At 45.3% G+C, this 19,225-nt stretch overlaps 1 protein-coding gene across 6 annotated transcripts in view; it reads right to left on the bottom strand.

Moving 5' to 3' along the window:
* The window catches only part of IL20RB (interleukin 20 receptor subunit beta), a 31,612-nt gene that overhangs the window by 9,706 nt on the left and 2,681 nt on the right, over nt 1-19,225 (bottom strand). For 5 of the 6 annotated variants that reach the window (XR_012129521.1, XR_012129522.1, XM_073232362.1 and 2 more), the window contains exons 2-5: nt 10,360-10,486; nt 8,630-8,820; nt 3,923-4,047; nt 1,391-1,541 (exon numbers count right to left, since the gene is read on the bottom strand). Coding sequence is in view for 4 of the 6 variants with exons in the window: in XM_073232362.1 (XP_073088463.1) it covers nt 1,391-1,541; nt 3,923-4,047; nt 8,630-8,820; nt 10,360-10,486 (594 nt within the window). In the remaining 2 variants the exon portion in view is untranslated. Of the gene's footprint in view, nt 1-1,390; nt 1,542-3,922; nt 4,048-8,629; nt 8,821-10,359; nt 10,487-15,673; nt 16,250-19,225 lie in introns of all 6 variants that reach the window. The other variant, XM_073232360.1, reaches the window with a different exon arrangement.

Below are 19,225 nucleotides of genomic sequence, written 5' to 3'. Positions count from 1 at the left end.
TAAATGCCTGAGTGCCAGAGGAAAGCTCCTGAGTGGTGTGGGGGAACGTGGAGAACATGTGCTTTACTTGACATTCTTCGGTGTTGTTTGAGTTCTATAGCAAGCTTGACTAATATGGTTTTAAAAGTAATACAAAATGCTAATCAGAAAATCTACATGGAAAACATTATGGATATGATGTTTGTTGAAAAGCAGGCACAGAATATGTGTGCAAGACAGCTTCCTCATGTGTCTACACACGGGCAATGCTAGAAAGGTAACACCCCTCTGGAGGGCAATTTGGGAATGTCAGTCAAAATTTGAATGTGTATGCCTTTGACCAAGCAATTCTATCTCCAGGAATTTATCCTTCAAATAGATACGTATCAACAAATGATCTATGTACAAAGTAATTAATTAAAGCATTACTTTATTTGCTACTAATATAATAGCAAAATATTGGGGAAAAACTAAATGACCGTTAATAGGGGACTAACACTAGTTAAATTCATTATGTATACATACTATAGAATACTATGTAGCTGTAAAGAAGGATGAAGAAGTTTTTTATAGGTATGGAAAATCTACAAAAAATTAAAGTGAAAAAGATAAGATTCAACACAGTGCATAGAGTATGCCACCATTTGTGCTCAAAATAGGGAAATTTATACAAATACATTCTCTTTCATTGTGTATGCATGCAAAAGTCTTTAGAAGGATATGCAAGAAGCTAATACCTATGGGGTGGGAATCATAAGGATGGGGAAGAGAAGTAGAGAGTTTCCATGTGTGTCTTATATTTTTTGAACCACACAGAAGTTCTAAAATTTAAAATAATGTTTTTTTAAAGACTAAAAAGTTAGACATAAAAATGTTCCTAGTGGTGTTTGAGTGGCAGAATCATGGGATGTAGGGGTTTGTTTTGTTTCTTTTCAAAGAGTTTTTAAACACTGTAGATTTTTTCACCATAACATTTCAAGGGAAAAAATTAAGCAAAACAAGAGGCTTCTATAGATACTGGGGCAGGATGAGGGGGACATGTCCAAAGAATAGATCCAGCTGGAAGCAGCTCTGATATACCACAGGCAGCCTCCTCACAGGGCCTGACTCTCTGGCAAGCTGCCCAGATTCACAGGCACTTGCCATCTGGTAAACCAGCCTTGCAACCTACAGGCCTAGAGAGCCTTCAGGGGAAAGCATTCCAGACAGCTGCTCAACTGGCCCCAGCAGGGACCCTCACCTCTGGGGGTTGACACTGAAGCATACTTTCACCACAGGAACCCACCCACCTGGCAGCCCGTCAGTAAAACCAGGGAAGGCTTAGAACCAAAGGAACCCAGCAGGCAACCAAGCACCCACCAGGAGGGCTGTCACCTGTGCAGGGCTCCAGGAACAGACAGGCCAGCCTTACCTTGCACCTTAACACACTGTGCCCGGCTGAAGGTGCTGTGCCTTCCGATGGCCTTTACCAGTGTCTGGGCCTTCACACAGTACGCAGCCCCCGGCTCCATGGTTTCCAGGTGCACTGGAACAGCCCCGCTCCTCACCATCTTGACATGCTCCTTTAGGAGACCAGACTACAGTTACACCCTGAGGGAAGCAGGACAGGAAAGGGCAAGAACCAGGGAAGGAAAACTGCAAGTATTTCCTTTCCAAGATGCATCCAGAATGTTCCCTCTCATTCACTCATGTTTATTGTTAATCATACTATGCACCAGGCACTGTTGCAGGCACTGAGACACAGCACTGAGCAAAACAGAGACAGTCCCTACTCTCCTAGAATTTACCTGGAGGAGACAGACACATATAATCCTCATTGGGTGGGGTGGGGTGGGGTAAATTCTGGTAGAATTTCCAGAATATCCCCACAGGGCTTTAGTCTATTTACATATCGATAGGTATTTACCTCTGCAGCCTCCAGCAGCCAGAGGGGATGGGGAAGAGCAAGGGGCAAGGGGTGGAAAAACAGCCGTTCTCTCCTCCCCTCCCTTTTTGATAAGTAATTGGTCTGGTGCCTGCCAGTCGCCAAGGACCTGCCCACAGAGGTACCCCCAAAAGGGGCAGGCAGGGAAGTGGGAGTGCAGGCAGTGGCTGCAGACGCCTGAAGGGCCAAGTGGGCTTCTAGGAGGGAGAGTGATGAGGAGGCCCTGGACGGAGTGGTTAAGGTGGGCCTGCCTGATAGGTGGCATTTGGGCAGGGACCTGAAGGTGGGAAATCTGATGGAGCCAGGGGCTTGGCATGGCCACTGCTGCCAGGGCATCAGTGCACAGGAGCAGCAGAGCAGATGGGCAATGCCTCCTCATGCGTGCGTCCGTCTACCCGTCTGTCCATCTGTGCATCCCTCCACCTCCACCTGCCGCTGAGGCCCGTGCTCCACATCTGAGCCTGTGGAGGCTTGCCTGGGCCAAGCCCAGATGACTCAGGGTACATGACTCCTCTCTCAACGCTGGCACTGCCAGTTACCAAGGGTGGAGAGTGGGCTCCGTCCCAAAGAATCTGAGGAAGCTGCCTGTTCCCTCCTGCCCAGGCCCTGATCTGTCCTCCACCCCATCCTAGCCAACAATGCCAGGTCCTACCCCTGGGCCCTGACCTGGCCGGAGGAAATACTGGAAACCATTTGTATTGCTGCCCATCTCCTCACATCACCATCCAGGGGAAGCTGCCCCACCTACAACCCCTGTTGAGTAGGTGGTAGGCTTGTGCGCTGCCCAGATAACTGCTATGAGGTCAGGGGAACCCTGGACTGAGCAAGGTCCATCAGAAGACAGCCAACAACCTGTGACCCCTAAGTGTGGGCTGATAAGATGAGCAGGACCAATTGTATTTCCTCTCCTAGGAACCTGGTCTTAGGAAACTGAATGCTTGGGTCTGAAAGCAGGGACAAAGGGGAAAGGACAGAGTGTGGGGAGCCAGGCCTTAGAAGCCTCGAATGATGAGGGTTCAGGGCCTGAGGGTAAGCTGGGGAGAGGACCACCAAAAGAAGGCAATACAGAGGACCCCAGAGGGAAGTAAAGACTCCACACTAAGGTTCCCTGGGTGAGTGAGGCTATACTGTGGCCTGGCTCCGGACCAGCTCTGCCCACAGATTCTGAGAACCTCCCACTGCACCATGTCAGTCCTTATGATAAAGCACACTCTTCCTGGTGCTGCCTGGAGTGGGCCTGGTCACCCTATCAGCCCGACTGTCCCCTCACTCCTGCTCAAGCCCCACCCGATCCGCTGCTGCAGCTGCTTTGGCCTCTCTTAGAATAGCTGGCTTCCCACCCATCCCAGGCTGCAGCAACCATCCCACAGGGAGGCGCATCCCACATTGAGGCCTTCTGGAGGGCCCACAGGCTCATAATTAGACTGATTTTTTTCATGAACCAGCTCCCAGGTCTCTGCCCCAATTTCTGCACCCTGCCCAGATACACACTCTCAAGACGTTTGTGCCAGCCTCATATGCTTTTTAAACCATCCAGTTGATCTAGAACACCCTGGTCTGTTTCTCCTAAACATGCCAGGGAGAATGGCTGAGAAGACAGTCAGTGAGGGAGAAGCATTTTTTAATGCTTGGCAAATACCTGCAGGTGCTCAAGTCTACTGAACACAGGCCCAAGTCTTCAGGGACACGTGATTCCCTATAGGTCATAGGTCAGTGATATGTACTGAACTGAAAAGGTACTGTGGGTCCAGCTTTGTTTCTCAGGGCAAGGAGGCAGCCCCCTCAAACCTGGCCTGAGAGGCTCCCAGCCAAGGCCTGGGCTGGACCACGGCACTTTTTGAAGAGGAGGCTGCCAGGATGGTCAGCCGCCTCTCCTTTCCTACCCTTCCCCAGGCCTGCTAATCCTCAGGCTACCTCCAGGCAGTGCGCACTGCAGGGGCTGGCTTTCCTCACCCACCCCTCAGAGGTTTGTGACTCCTTCCCCGATGCCTGACTCAAAGGCCAAGGCTGAAATCTCACCTTGGCACTGGGCTCTCTCCTCCAGTAGACCACGAGGAACTCAAACTGGGGCCCCAGGTCTTCCAGCTCAATAACCAGATGGAAGCCATCCTTGGTGATGTCCATCCCAGGCGGGGTGAGGACAGCTATTGGCAAGACAAGTGGAGAATCAAAGCCAGCCCGGGCCAGGACTGCCTTCTGTCCTGGAAGACCTGGACAAAGTCATTGGTGGAAACATGTCTGGCTCACGGGGAAACGGGGGTTGGACGTATCCAGAGTACACAGCATCCAGAGTAAGTCTAACCCTATCTATGGTTTCACTTTCTGTGGTTTCAGTTACCCATTGTCAACCACAGTCCAGAAGCAGGTGATCCTCCTTCTGACCTACCATCAGAAGGTCATTAGTCACCAAATGTGCTCCCTCGCAATGCCTGTGCTGTTCACCTCATCATGATGGCATTTTACCATCTCACATCTTCACAAGGGTGAGTACAGTACAATAGGGTAGTTTGAGAGACACAGACCACATTTAATTAACTTTTATTATAGCAGTTGTTATAACTGTTCTATTTGATTATCAGTTATGGCTGTCAATCTCTTACTATGCCTAATTCATTCATTAAACTCCATCATAGGCATATATGTGTGGGGAAAAACATAATGTGTGTATTTACTTATTTATTTATATAGGGATATATACATATAGGCTTCAGTACTATTCTCAGTTTCAGGTGTCCACTGGGGGCTTGGATTGTATCCCCCATGAGTAAGAGGGGCCTGCTGTATACTAACACTCTATTGTATTCAGCAAGTACTTTTTGAATGATGAGCAAAAATAAAGATAAGACTTACTACAATTCTTTTTCACTGCTCTCCTTGACTGTAATAAAGTCCTCTACTCCTTCTTTAGGGGCACACATACTCAGAAGAAGTGATTAAATACTCAGGTGAACATTATCTCTTTCTATTTAAAAATTTTATAATCCATGCTCCTCTTTTTACTTTTTTGGCAGAAATGGCTCCTCACCTTAGCTCATCTAAGTGAGCAGATGTTATTTTTTAATGCTTGCCAAATACCTGCAGGTGCTCAAGTCTACTGAACACAGGCCCAGTCTTCAGGGACATGTGTTTCCCTATAGGTCATAGGTCAGTGATATGTACTGGCTGCTGAAGACTTACGAACACCAGGAAATCAGCAGCCTGTGGTTGGGTTGGCCATTCTACTCTTGGCCCAGGGATTCTTCATCTCATATCCTTAATGGGGGATGTGAGAAAGTTATGTTCCAATAATCAACTCTAGAAATTACAGTCTAAGCACAAACACCATCGTGCACAGTGCTGGAGCCCAAACACAGAGGCCAGAAGCCGCACATATACTTCCCCATGGAGACAAAGCGAGAACAGAAGGGCCCGCACAGGCGGTCTCTAGTCCCCGGCTACTGATGACAGAGCCATGCTTGCCTCTCAGATTCAGACACTGCAGGACCAGAAGGGCCACCCTGAGTGTTGGCTGTGGCTTAAGAAGCAGAGTGGGGTGTGTTATGGGCTAAATTCCCCTGTAACTAGGGACAGTGAACACTGAGAAGGGCAGGTCCTAGAGAGTTTTCAGAAAGCGAAGCTTTTCCCAGCAATGGAAGGGCTATATGGATAGGGGACAGGAGGACTCAGGAAGTTAGGAGCCGTCTGTACAAAACATTTCCGGTGCAGAGGCTTCCCATGGCCACAAGGCAGCACCAGGACCTCTGAAACACCTCCACAAGGAAAAGAGGTTTGACTCCCCATTTTTAAGTCAAATATGATTAGAATTGGATCTTCTGCTCTCCAGCTTTACTGAGAACAGAATTAGAGAAAATAACCTAGTCATTTCAGTTTAGAGGAGAATTTATTTTACAGGGTTGGGGCAGGAACCTCTCTTCTATGTACTCTACACACTCATCTTGTTTAACCCATCCAGGAAGGTTAAGAAGGTCAAGGCGAATCCTGTTATACCGATGGCATAACTGAGCCTCAGAGAGGGCAAGTGACTTGCCCAAAATCATGCAGTTAACGGCCAGAACTGGAGTCCATGCCTTCACAATTTGAGACTGCTGTGTGGGGCATTTGGCCTCTGTACTAGTGGATATCAAATCTGGTTGTACATGAGAATAACCAGGGGAGAATTTTAAACTCCCAATAGACAGGATGCACACAGATCATTTAAGTCAGACTCTGTGGACATGAGCTCCGGCATAAGTGGTTCTAAAGCTTCCCTGTGACTTGAATATGCAACCAAGGTTAAGGTCCTCTGCTTCTGACAAGGTTTCCTTTTAAAAGAAGGAGATCCTTTTCAGGACAGCCTTAAAACAAGATTTTTTACATGCCTCGGTAGAAGTCAGGATAGCCTTTTTTGAAGGCAAAGGAACAGATTTAATGCCTTAGGATTAATGATTCCATCCTAGCTCTGTACCTAACTCCACCTGCACAGGGATCACACAGGACCACACCTTCCACCTTCTCGTGCAGGTACAGAGGCTCCTGTTCCTCAGCTCCTCCCACAGCAAAACCTCTCCTGTTTACACTGGCCTCAAGCCCAAGCTGTTACTGTGCATACACCCCTGCCCACATCGTTCTGTAAGCACGGCTTACCTCCATCTGGCCTGTACCTTCCAGCAGCTGCTGACAGCACCCAGCAGTGGTCTTGGCTGGAGCACAGGAGCCCAGCAGCCAGAGGGATGTAGTGCAGGTTGTCGCCCGAGCCCCACAAGCAATGCCGCCCTCCAGAGCCACTCAGCCTCCCCTGGAGCCCGGCACTGGGATTCGTCATCCTCCACAGGAACCCACATTCTGCACCCAAATGCCTGTGGGCATCCCACTCCACTGGTCCTGTTCCCGCCCATACTTCTCTTGTCCTTGGCTGTCCGGCTCTCACCTGCAGGCACCCCTGGGGCAATGATGGTAATGCTAGCAATTAGTGAATGCTAAGATGGAGCAGCACCACCCAAGCATTTACACTTCCTTCTCGTTTAGGCCCCACAACCAGCCAGCCAGGTGAACAGTTGCTCCTTACAGGTGAGCAGCCAGGGACCCAGCCACAGGTGGCCAGGCTGGGATGCAAATGACATCCATCTGACTCAGAAGGCAACTTGCCCTTCAGTCTCTCTTCACCTTCCTCAGCCCCTTCCAGCTTGCACTCCCTCTCCTAAACCTTCCTGATTTCCACCCACTCTCACACACTCCCCATAACCTTCAACTCATCCCGTTGCTGGAGATGCCACCCCCAATCTTCCTTTGGGAATCTTCTGCCACATCAAGAAGGCAGAGGTCACCGAAGACCTTTGCCTTGCGTTTCCTGCGGCTCCAGGACGGCACACTGTGGCCCATTCCTGTCTCAGAGGCACCGCCCTGCTGCTCCCTCCTCCCCCAGTCCTCCTCCCACCATTCCCGGAAGTCGCTGCTCAAGGACCCGTGGAGGGCCCTGGATCAGGCCAATCAGCAGCTCTTCCATTCGCCCCTTCATGACCCCCACCAGCCCAGCGAACTCCTGGTCCCCTTCCCTCCAACCGTTTTTTACACCCTGAGGTTTCCCAGAACACTGTCCTGGGTTCTCAATGCTCTCATATCTTGTCCCCGGACAATCTCATCTGCTCGCAAGCCTTTAGCTATTAACTGTGTGTTGTGTGTCTGACCTGACCTGTCTGAACCCCAAGGCCTGATTTCCTGCTGCCAGTCAGGCATCTGTGGCACATCGTACAGGAATCTTAGGCTCAAAGAGCCTGGAGCCGGTGTCTCCATTCCTCAAGCCCAGTTGTCCCTCCCCGGCCCTCGGCCTCGGATGACATTCTTGCCAACCCGTCTGGAAGCTAGACCCATCACTGTCTCTCCCAGCAGCTGGTCCCCGAGCTCTGGTCTCTCTAATTCAGCCATGTCTCTGCAGGTTAGCCTCTCCTTCCCCTCCCCCGCTCCTGGGGTGGGGACCCACCTTGGCTCAGACGGAGTCCTACCTCCTCCCCTTACTCTCCCCTGCCCTGCAACCTACTCCAGTTCCCTTTCCACACAGCAGCCTAAGTGAGTGTTCTAGAAGACAGAACTTCCCTAGACCCTCCCTTCTTCCCTGGCTCCCCTCTCCTGATTTGATCAAGCTTCATATTAAAGCCCTTCACCATTTGACCAACTGCTTCCCTTCCTCCTACATTTACACACTGGCCATTGTGTACACTCTGCATATTTGGCTACCTATCTGGATCCTTCTCTTGTTTCTTTCTCATTTTCCAGATGCTATTGCTATAGATGTTATTTATTTTCCAGAGACTGTTTCTGGGGGGCTCTGATAAACATATAGATCCTATTGCACAAAGAAGCTGCTCACACAGGCAACAAATATGGGGTTAATGAGACACCTGGTGAGAGGCAGTGTAGGGCACTGAGGCACTCCCAGGGTGGAAAGAAGCTGTCTCAGCCCCATGTCCTCACTTCTAGAGAAGCTTTCCTTCCAAGCTCCCCTCCACCTGCAGACCCTGATAGAGGTAATCAGGAACTACTTCCGAAGTCTTTTTCAAAATGAGAGAGAGGGCATGTGGGAAGCAGTTGGTAGTTTCTTAATTGGATCAGTTAGGATTGTTTGTGTTCACGTACTCTGGCTTTGCAATACTAATTTGATGCTTAAAAGAATCCCAAAGGTCTCAGTGAATATGGTGGCTAAAGGGGAGGTTGGTGGGGTGGGGACAGGGAGGAAGAAGAGAAGTGCCTTACTTGAGTTTCGATTAAAGGGGTGCTGCAGGGTGCTCCAGGCTGAGGTCTGCGAGCCCAGGGTGGCCCTGACATGGAGGTTGTACGGCACAGTGGCAGTGATGTCATCGGTGATGTCACACTCAGGGCCTTTGGTGGGTGAGCACCAGCTGCTGGGGATCCAGATGTGGCTCATGTACAGGCTCTCGTACTCTCTGGCCAAGGAGAGGAGGGCCCAGTGTCACAACAGCCCCTTCTCCCCATGCTCAGTGATGTTGCAAGTAACTGCCTCATTCACTTACTTTTTACAGTCAGCAAAATAAGCATTTGCCCCACAGCCTAGTTCCTGCTCACCCTCACCTGCCATCCACTCTTCCTTACTTCTCTTATCACCAGACCAGGGAAACTAGGCCTAAACCCCAGGCTGTCCGGGTCTCCCTCTGTCCGTCACCACCTCCATCTCAGCCGCTGTCACCCCTTGCCTTGCTGTGATCATCCAGCTCCCACTCTGGCGGTTCTTCAAGCCATTCACCATTCAGCAGACTGCGCCGTCTCCCTCCTTACTGGTTTCCAAAGCACTTAGAATGAATCCAAACTCTTCCCTTTGGCCCACAAGACTCTCTCGCCTTCTCTCTCACTCTGCTCATAACGTGATGTCCCTCCAGCCCAGCCTCTTCCACACTGCTCCAACATGGAGAGGACTTTCTACCTTAGCACTCGCTGTTCACTGTCTCAAATGCTCTGGCCTTGCTGATCACACTGGGTGGCTTCTTCTATCCTTCAGATATCGGTTTAAATGCTACCTCCTCAGACAGACCTTCCCAGACCACCTAATCAAAAGGAGCCACAGGGTCAGCCCTCTGTGGCAGCAGCCCTCCAGCTTCCCCCCAGCATGGTCGCTCTCTGAAATTGCCCTGGGCAGGTCTAGGATGATGGAAATATTCTGTATTTGTGTTGTTCAGTACAGTAGCCACTAGCTACATGTGGCCATTAAAAACTTGAAATGTGACTAGTACGGATGGGAAACACATTTTAATTTAATTTGATTTTAGTATCTTGTACTGGTGGCTACCACACTGGATTTCAGAGCTAGTCTGTGTATTTCTTTACCTTTTTACTATCTGTCTCCTCCTCTAAAAGTGAGCTACCCTGAACCTAGAAGAATATCTACACATGTAGGTGCTCAGTTTGAAACAATATATTTCACTGTTAATGAAATATATGGAGAACCTTCTGTGTCCCTGGCACTCCTCAACAGCTCCAAGGGCCAGAACACCTGCGGAAGAGTGGAGCCTGCTTGGGGCTGCAGGGTAGGCTCCAGGGTCATGATTTGTTTGGTTCCTAGGAGCAAACTCATAGTCAGGGAGATGGAGCTCTCCCCAGGCCCCAGAGGATCTGAGTCTCCAGTGATTGATCCACCTCAAGTCAGAGTCAAGCTCATTTCTTGAGATTTTCTTCCACCTTCAACAGTTGACTCACTGTTGAAAGAACTGCCACCAAAAAACTGTGTTCATGTATGTTTGTGTTCACAGAGAATCCAGTGTAAATCCACAGGACAATCCCCTTGCTTCTTCAACTCTCCCAATGCCCACACAGGCAAAGGAGGCAGGTCACAGAAAATAATCTGGGCTCATGAGGTCTCCTTGCGCTCTGGAATAAGGGCTGTACCTCCAAGAATCAACAACTGCCTAAGGGCAAAAACTAAAACAGACCAAAAACAAAACAAAAACCCCAAAACAAAACACCCAACTTACCCCTGGTACTCGACAGAATAGTATACTATTTCTCCGGGCACAATCACCGGGCTCCACGTCAGGAGGTGCTTCATGTTGACTGACTGTACAGAGAGGTTCTGAGGGGCGGGCAGGACCACCACTCCACCTGGAATCAGGGCAGACAGGCTTACAGGGGGGCTCCTGTCAGGGAAGCCACAGCTTCAAATTCATTTCTAATGAAAGGCCTCATGTGTTTAGGAACCAGAAACAGCTCTAATTTTATCATACTTGTGTTAATACTAAATTTTTGCTATAATCATTATAGTTCTGCCTTTGGTGATAAAATGGCACAATAATAATAATGGCTAATATTTTTGAGCCCTTATAATGTCTATCTAGACCATCAGCATCAGCTAGATCATTGCATGATTATCCCATTTAATCCTCATGCTCACACTGGAAGGTAAAGACTGTTCATTTTTCCACTGGACAAATAAGAAAGCTGAGACACACTATTAACAACCCTGTCAAATCCACCTAGATGCAGACCTTGGCTCTGCCACTTCCTAACTATGTGACCTGAAGCAGACTGCAAGAAATGGTGCCTCCCACCTCTGTGTGGCAGACCCATGCAGCCTCCTGCCAGGTTCTTATCTCCTCCCTCTGCTGCTACTGTCATCCTCGGGTACCAAAGCACATCCTTTCATGTCCCCCAACAAGGCCAAATGGGGCATCAGTTCCCAGCCGGAAAGTGCAAGCTCAGGTCTGCTGTAGAAGGAGACCTCACCCAGGTAGCCTGCAGGCCCCTGAGCCAGCTGGGACATAAGCATCTGCTCACACAGGCATGTGTGGTGTGCCCTGAGTGGGCACACAGTGGGTCTATGGTTTGCACACAGAATCAAGCAGGCCTAGGAAGCCTCATGCTCTCATAAGGACTTGGGCAGCCCCAGGCTCCTCCCTGTGTGTAACACGGGGGACAGCCTGGATCTTCTGCTATCATCTTTCTCCTCCCACTTTTACATGCTCTTCTTTTAATGCCCAACACCTGCCTCCCTTTGCTTCTACATCACAGTGATAACATTGACAGCACAGTGTGTAGAGGGCTAGGGCCCTCTCTCACAGCACTTTTCATCTCTGTGCTATCTCCAAGTTGGCACCTGCTGTTCACTATCCAGTCCTGTGACCATGAGGGGATGAGGAGTTGCTGGGGACACCCTGACTGGTGCCCTTGCCTCTTTTCTATTATAGGATGCAACCCCATCTCATTCTCAGCAACCACGCCTGCCCTGGGAGGAAACACCTGGGGTAGCTACAAGGGAGGCTGACTGCCCTCCCCACCCTTAACCTTGCCATCACCCCAGGGATGGAAGGGAAAAGGGCCAGCTGCGGTGTGGTGGCACAGAGGGTGGGGCATGGTCCTCTCTTACGTCCTTCCCCTAGTAAAGTATACAAAACATTTCTCTAGTCAGAGTTGTGGGGACTATAAAGCTATAGAAATATAAAGCTACTCCATTTGTAATTTAAAACTCTCAAAAATGAAATCTCCAAGTCCAGATGGTTTCACTAGAGAATGCTACCAAATATTTAATGAAAAATAAACACCAATTTAATACGATGTCTTCCAGAAATAGAAGAGGAAAGAACACTTTCAAACTCATTTTATGAGGCCATTTATTACCCTGATAAACTGATATAGACAAAGATAGTATATTTATAAGAAAACAAAAATTTAAAAAACTACAGACCAATGTATCTCATGTACTTAGATGTAAAAACCTTCAACAAAATATTGGCAATCTAAGTTCAATAATGTCTAAAGATGATTATATACCATGACCAAGTGGCGTTTATTCTAGAGACTCAAGGCTGGTTCAACATTTGTAAAATAAATTAATGTAATCCATCGTATCAGAAAGCTAGAGAAGAAAGGTCATACAATCATATCAATTAACACAGAAAAAGCATTTACAAAATCCAACCCTCGGTCATGATTAAAAAAAAAAAAAAAAAACCTCTCCAAGAAGAGCAGGGAGTTACCTCAATTGAATAAAGACCATCTGCAGAACACCTGCAGCTAAGATCTTACTTAATGGTGACAGAACATTTTCCCCCTATAACTGGGAACAAGGCAAGGATATACACCTTGCCACTTTTATTCAACATAGTACTGGAAGTTCTAGCATCTGCAAAAAGGCTAACAAAAGAAGTAAACAGCATTATAGACTGGAAAGGAAGTAATAAAACTCCCCCTATTTCCAGTTGATATGATAGGAAATTTTCTATAGAAAATGCCACACAATCTACAAAAACCCTCCTGAAAAAAAATGAGTTCAGCAAGTTCATAAGATAGAAGATAAACATAAAAAATTAACTGTACTTCTATATCCTAGCCATGAACACTTAAACACTGAAATTTAAACTACTGTTTACAATCACTCAAAAAAGAAAAGAAATATTTAGATGTAAACCTAATAAAACATATCTGTCTTGGATTTGTGTGGGGAAACTTCCACAACATTGGTGAAAGATTTCAAAGAAAATCTAAATAAATGGAGAAATGTACTGTGTTCATAGGTTGGACAATGCAATTCGTTTAAATGGTAATTATCCCCATATTGATATACGGTTTTAATGCAATTTCTACCAAAAGTTTAGCGAGGTTTTATGTAGATAGAGACAAGCTTTCTCAAAACTTTGTAAGAAAAGGTAACGGAATTATTACTAAAACTAAAACAATTTTGAAAAATGATATAATGAGAGGAATCAATCTACAAAATTTCAAGACTTACAGTAATTCCGATTGTGTGATATTAGCAAAGGAAGACACATAATTGATGGAACAAAATAGAGATCATAGGAACAGACCCACACAAATACGCTCAACTGATTTTTTGGCAAAGGTACAAAAGCAATTTAATGGAGGAAGGATAGCCTTTTCAACAAATAATACTAGAGCAATTGGGCATCTGCAGACAAAAAACCTCCTCCTACATCCCAAACCTTATGCAAAAATTATCTCAGAATGGATCTTCAGGGCTAGGCAAAGAGCTCCTAGACTTGTCCAAAAGCAAGATCCATAAAAGGAAAAATTTGTAATGCACCATTATCAAAATATAAAAATTTTGCTCTGCAAAACACCCTGTTAAGAGGATGAGAAGGCAAGCTACAAAAATGGGAGAAAATATTTGCAAATGATATATGTCACACAGCACTGATATCTAGAATAATACTGTAAAGAACTCTCAAAATTCAACAATAAAAGAAGCAAACAATCCAGTTAGAAAATGGGCAAAACACATGAAGAGACATTTCGCTGAAGATGGTACATAGCACTTGAAAAGATGTTCAGTGTCATTAGCTATTAGAAAAAGGCAAATTAAAACCACAATGAGATTAGCACTACACAGCTATTGCAATGGCTAAAATTTTAAAAAGTGACAAAACTAAATCCTGGGGAGGATGCAGGGAAAGTGGATTGCTCATACATTGCTGGTGGGAAGATAAAATAGTACAGTACAGTCACTCTGGAAAATAGTTTGGCCATTTCTTGTAAAACTAACCTTATAATTACTATACAACCCAGCAATTGCACTCTTGGGCATTTATCCAAAAGAAATGAAAACTTATATTACACAACATCTGCACATAAATGTCCATAGACAAAGTGTATCAGCCCAGTTGTCCTTCAATAGGTGAACTGTTAAACTATTCAGCCATGGAACACAATTAAGCAATAAAAAGGAACAAACTATTGATATACAGAACAACTTGGATGAATCTCCAGGGAATTATGCTGAGTGAAAAAAGCCAATCCCAAAAGGTTACCTACTATATGATTCTATTTACATAAAATTTTGCATTGACACAATTTTAGAAATGGAGAACAAATTAGTGGTGGCCATGGGTTAGGAACAGTGGGGAAGAGGGGGCAGAGGGATGTGGGTACAGTTATAAAAAGGCAATGGGAGGTATTGTCATGCTGGCACTGTTAAGTATCTGACTGGTAAATACACAAACTTATACACACAAACACATATACTCAAATGAGTACAAGAAAACCGGGGAAATCTGAATAAGCTGGGTGGATTGTACCAATGATGTCAATATCCCGATTTTAACATTATACTATTGTTTTGTTATTATACTATTGTTATTATATTATTGTTATAATATTATACTGTCATAGCAAGGTATTTTGCAAAATACCTTTGGGGAAACTGGGCTTTCTGTATTATTTCTTACAAATGCTTATAAATCTAGAATTGCCTTAATAAAATTTCAATAGAAAGTACAACCATAATGTCACCACACCTAAATTTTTAAAAAGCATTAATTCTGATTATCTGAATGACAGGATACATTTTAAGTAATCATGATGGTATAAACCCAAACAGGATGAAATACACTGAGGAAAAATACAAAGGTCTACAGTTAGGTCCCTTCAATTAAGTCAGTGAGGGAGACCTGATGATTGAGACTATCAGTCAAAGTTTTAAGCAACACACTCTGAGACTCAATTACTGGGCATGTCTTTCTTCAGGAGGGGGTGCCCAGGCAGGAAAACAGCACGAGATGTCTCAACTTTTGGGTGGTTCCCCTGTGTTAATGCAATGATTTGTACTTGTATGACTCTCTTCTCTTACCTGAGCAGCTCTAAATCTAACACCATTACTGGCAAAATGCTCATTTAATACTCATTCAATACTTAATACAGTCTCATTCCTGTATTAAGCTGAAACTGCAGCTTCTTTCTGAACCTTAACAGCAACATCTTTAGCATCCTTATGCCATCTACATAGCACCCTCCAAATTCCATCTTTGTCTTGCTCATGTTTCTGTAGCACACACGCACTGGGTACAAGATGTAAAAACAGCAATGCCCATGAACTACTGATGCCAGGGGACGTTTACTAGAGCTACAAGAAAGATTATGGTGCCACAGGAGGGAGGTTCCATTTTATGCGAGGACACTAAATAGGAATGACTCTACAAGATGGGAAGTATATTTTCAGCTCAGACTCCAAGCTGCAAGTGACTCTTCCTACTTTCAAAGGGTTGAAAGTAACCCCTCCAATTGTTAGAGAAGGCTGATGGTGATCTCCAGAGCACAAGTGCAGGAGAAAATGAAAACTTTATCCACACAGCATTCTCATAACAAGAAATGTCATCAATCAGCCAAGAGCAATGAATATTGAAGTCAAGTCTCTGTAGAAACCAGTTAATACAAAAACAAAGATTACAGTCAAGAGAAAGGGGAGAGTAGACAGGAGAGACATATTAGCCACAGTGAAGAGGGTGCAAAATGTGGAAGAATTATTTCCTTGGTCATACTGGATGAGGGTTCTCACCAGACCTGGGGAGAGATGTTGGAATCCTCTGTATAATCTCGTTTTCCTTGTGAATATGTATGCTATTATTCCCATTCCAGCAGTCTGACTTGGGTATCTCAAAAAGGCCGACTGGATGGAGCCTCTTTGGTGGTGTTTCCAGTAGAAACTGGAGCTGGGTGACTGTGACCTGACTACTAAGATTCTTGTGCTCACTATGGGCAAAACCAGCTAGGTGACATTTTTTGCATAGAGCTGCATTCACAACACTGATCTCTGTCTCTCTTGCAGCCTATTAAGTGTTCTATTGCTGTTATAACAGATCACCACAAATTTGGCACCTTGAAACAACACAGATTTATTCTCTTACAGTTCTGGAGGTCAGAAGTCTGACAGGTCTCACTGGGCCCTGCCTTGGCAGGACCGTGTTCCTTCCTGGTGCCCTCGGAGAGGATCTGTTTCTTTGCCCTTCCCAGCTTCTGCTGGCCACCTGCATTCCTTGGCTCCTTCGCTCCATCTTCAAAGCCAACAGTGGCTGCTTGAGTCCCTTTTAGGCTTCAAATGTCTCCTTCCTCTTCTTCTGTCCTCCCACGTGTCTCTCACTGCATTTAAGCAAGGTTCTCAGCTTTGAAGGTTTCATGTGATTAGACTGGGCCCTCCTGATAACCCAGGATGATTTCCTAATCTCAAGGTCCCATAACATTTAATCACATCTTTGAAATGCCTTTTTCCATGGAAGGTAACAAATTCAGTTTCCAGGGATTAGAGAGTGTACAACTTTGGGGAGCCGTTATTCTGTCTGCTACACTGCCCTCTGAACTGACATTATGCCCTCAAATTTCTCTTTCAAATACAGCAAATTATTTCAAGAGAATTACCTTGTATATGATCAGAATTTAAAAAGAGCAAGGCTGAGCTAGGACATGGCTACTAAACAGACTGGTGGTATCACTTGCTGCATAAGTAACTGATGCCTACATCCCAGCTTCAAGATGTTGCAAATTCATGCCTCAGGAAAGTGAGAGACTACTTCATGGTCTTAAAGTATGTTCTTTGGATCAACAACATCACATCACTCAGCAGCTTATTAGAAATTCAGGCTCTTAGGCTGCAACCCACACCTTGCTGAACCAGAATCTGCACTGTAACAAGATCCCCAGGCAATTCATATGCACGTTAAAGTCAGAGAAGCACTGGTCTAGAGGCTAGACGGGTAGTTTGCAACCTTGGCTGCCCATTTGAATCACTAGGGAGGTGGTTTCGTTTTTTAAGTCTTATTTTCAATTTTCAGACTTACAGAAAAGGTGCAAATATAGTACAGAGAGCTGCCATATACCTTCACTTGGCCTTACATATGTACATGTAACCATAGTAATATTGTGAAAATTAAGATATGAACATTGGCATAATACCATTAATTAAGCTTCAGTTTTTATCTGAATATCTTCTGTTTTTCCCCTTACTGTCCTTTTTTTCCAGGGACCAATCTGGGATCCCACATTTAGTTGTCGTATCTAGTTAATCTCCTTCAGTCTGCTCTCGGCCTTTCTGTGTGTTTATAACGTTGACATTTTTGAGGCATCCCGGCCAGTTGTTCTGTAGAATACTCCACAGTTTGGGTTCGTCTGATGTTCTCTCATGATTTGATTGAGGTTACACATTTTTGTCGTGTACTCACAGGGAGTACATGACATTAATACGTTTTATTCCTGGTGATGCTCACTTTGGCTGAGGTGGTACCTCCACTTGCAGAACTACCATTTCCTGCTTTAAACTTAAAAAATAACTCAGGGGAGATACTTTGATCTGTGCAAATACTGTGTTGCTCCTTAACCTGTCATCCATTAATTTTAGCATCTATTGGTAGATATCACTTGCAAAGATTGTTGCTGTGATGTTTTAATAGTGATTTTCTATTTGTTAGTTGGAATTCTGTAAGAAAGAGCTGTTTCTCCTCCACCATTTATTTATTAAACTACTTACATCAGTGTGGACTCATGGATACTTACTTTACTCTGTTTTTACTTATTTGTTATTCAAATTGTTCAAGCTTTGGCCACGGAGAGCTCTTTCAACTTGACTCTTGTGCCCTTTTGAGTTATCCCATCCCCCACTCTCCTTTTTCATGTTATTTTTACTAATAAAATTATTTTTGGAATTTTAGATTTATAGAACAATTTGCAGATCATACAAAGAGTACTGGTCAGTTCTGTTTACCCTTCCCCCAGCTCTTCCAAATGCTAACATTTTATAACCATGATATATTTGTCAAAACTAAGAAACCAACATTGGTACATTACTATTAACTAAACTCCAGACTTTATTTGGACTTTGCTAGTATTTCCACTAGTGTCCTTTTCCAAGCAGAGTCCAGGCCAGGACACTTACTCACTTAGGCCTCCATCCTTTTCTGGGCACTTCCTTACTTTCCACAAGATGCCCAAGACTTGTGTTGTATTTTCTCTGCCCAGCGCCGGAATAAACCACTTCTCCAAGAGGTCCCACCAGGGAGTTTTGAAAAATCCCAATGCCCGGGCAGCACCCTCAATTAATTCAGAATCTGTGGCTGTGAAACCCAGGCCATGAGAACCACTGATCTGGACCTCACTTTCAGGGGCTAAAGAATAATTAACACTGTGAATGGTAAATCCCCAAACGCCAAAGACTTAAGTGTGTTTCCCAAAAGGCTCTTACATTCTCTGAAGACAAGGGCTCTGTTTTGTTTATCTCTAATCAGTACCTAGTCCAGAACCTGGCACACAGGAGTCACTCAGAAATGCCAAATGAATGCAAACTAAACAAGGGAACCAAGACTTGACTCCCTTAGAGAATTTAGTCTCAGCTTGACTTCCTAATTCCTATCTATCCTACACTAGACTTCTTTGTTGCTTGGAGGTTTATGCTGAACACGTATTTCCTAAAATCTCAAAGTCAGTGCTAGGGAAGCAGCATAAAGGCTGTCCACTGAGAAGCCCTTGGGCAAATCTCCAGTTGGAAATCCTTGCCATCTTCTCCCTAGAATGATGCCATGCTGGTTTCCTCCCACTGGGTCTGCTGTCAACATCCCTCATCTGAGTCGGCTTCGGCCACCTGTACCTCCAACAGCCCGTATGGCAAGTGAATCAGAAAAGGTAGCACCGTCTTCTTCATCCCCTTTATTTTGTCCCTCCTCCATCTTTCTGGGCTGCTTTAACATCTCAGCTTCTTCTGCAGAGAAGCACAAAACCCAGCCAAACCAGAGTCAAATTCTAATTTTCTCACTTACTAGATGTATATACTTGGGCAAATAACCGAACCTCCTTGAGTCTCTGTTTTGTAGTATGTAAAATGGAGATAATAGCACCTAGTTTGCAGGATTGATGTGAGAAGCCAAGAGAACATTTTCACTAACCCAGAGCACAGTGTGTGCTCAGAAAAGGCATGTGTGATAGTCGTTATTTTTTTTAACTTTTACTGTGGGTTGGAGTGTCTTGCTGCTGGTACAGGGTTGGTTAGGGGTCCCAATCCTGTCTATCACTTTTAGTTTTGACTGAGTCTGTGTGATGCCAAAATAACTACAATGGACCCTTGAACAACAT

The sequence above is a fragment of the Manis javanica genome, chromosome 3 (genome assembly GCF_040802235.1).
Source record: "Manis javanica isolate MJ-LG chromosome 3, MJ_LKY, whole genome shotgun sequence".
NCBI classification, from domain to species: domain Eukaryota; kingdom Metazoa; phylum Chordata; class Mammalia; order Pholidota; family Manidae; genus Manis; species Manis javanica.
The sequence above is the reverse complement of the archived record's forward strand: the minus strand, read 5'-3'. Positions and strand labels throughout refer to the sequence as shown.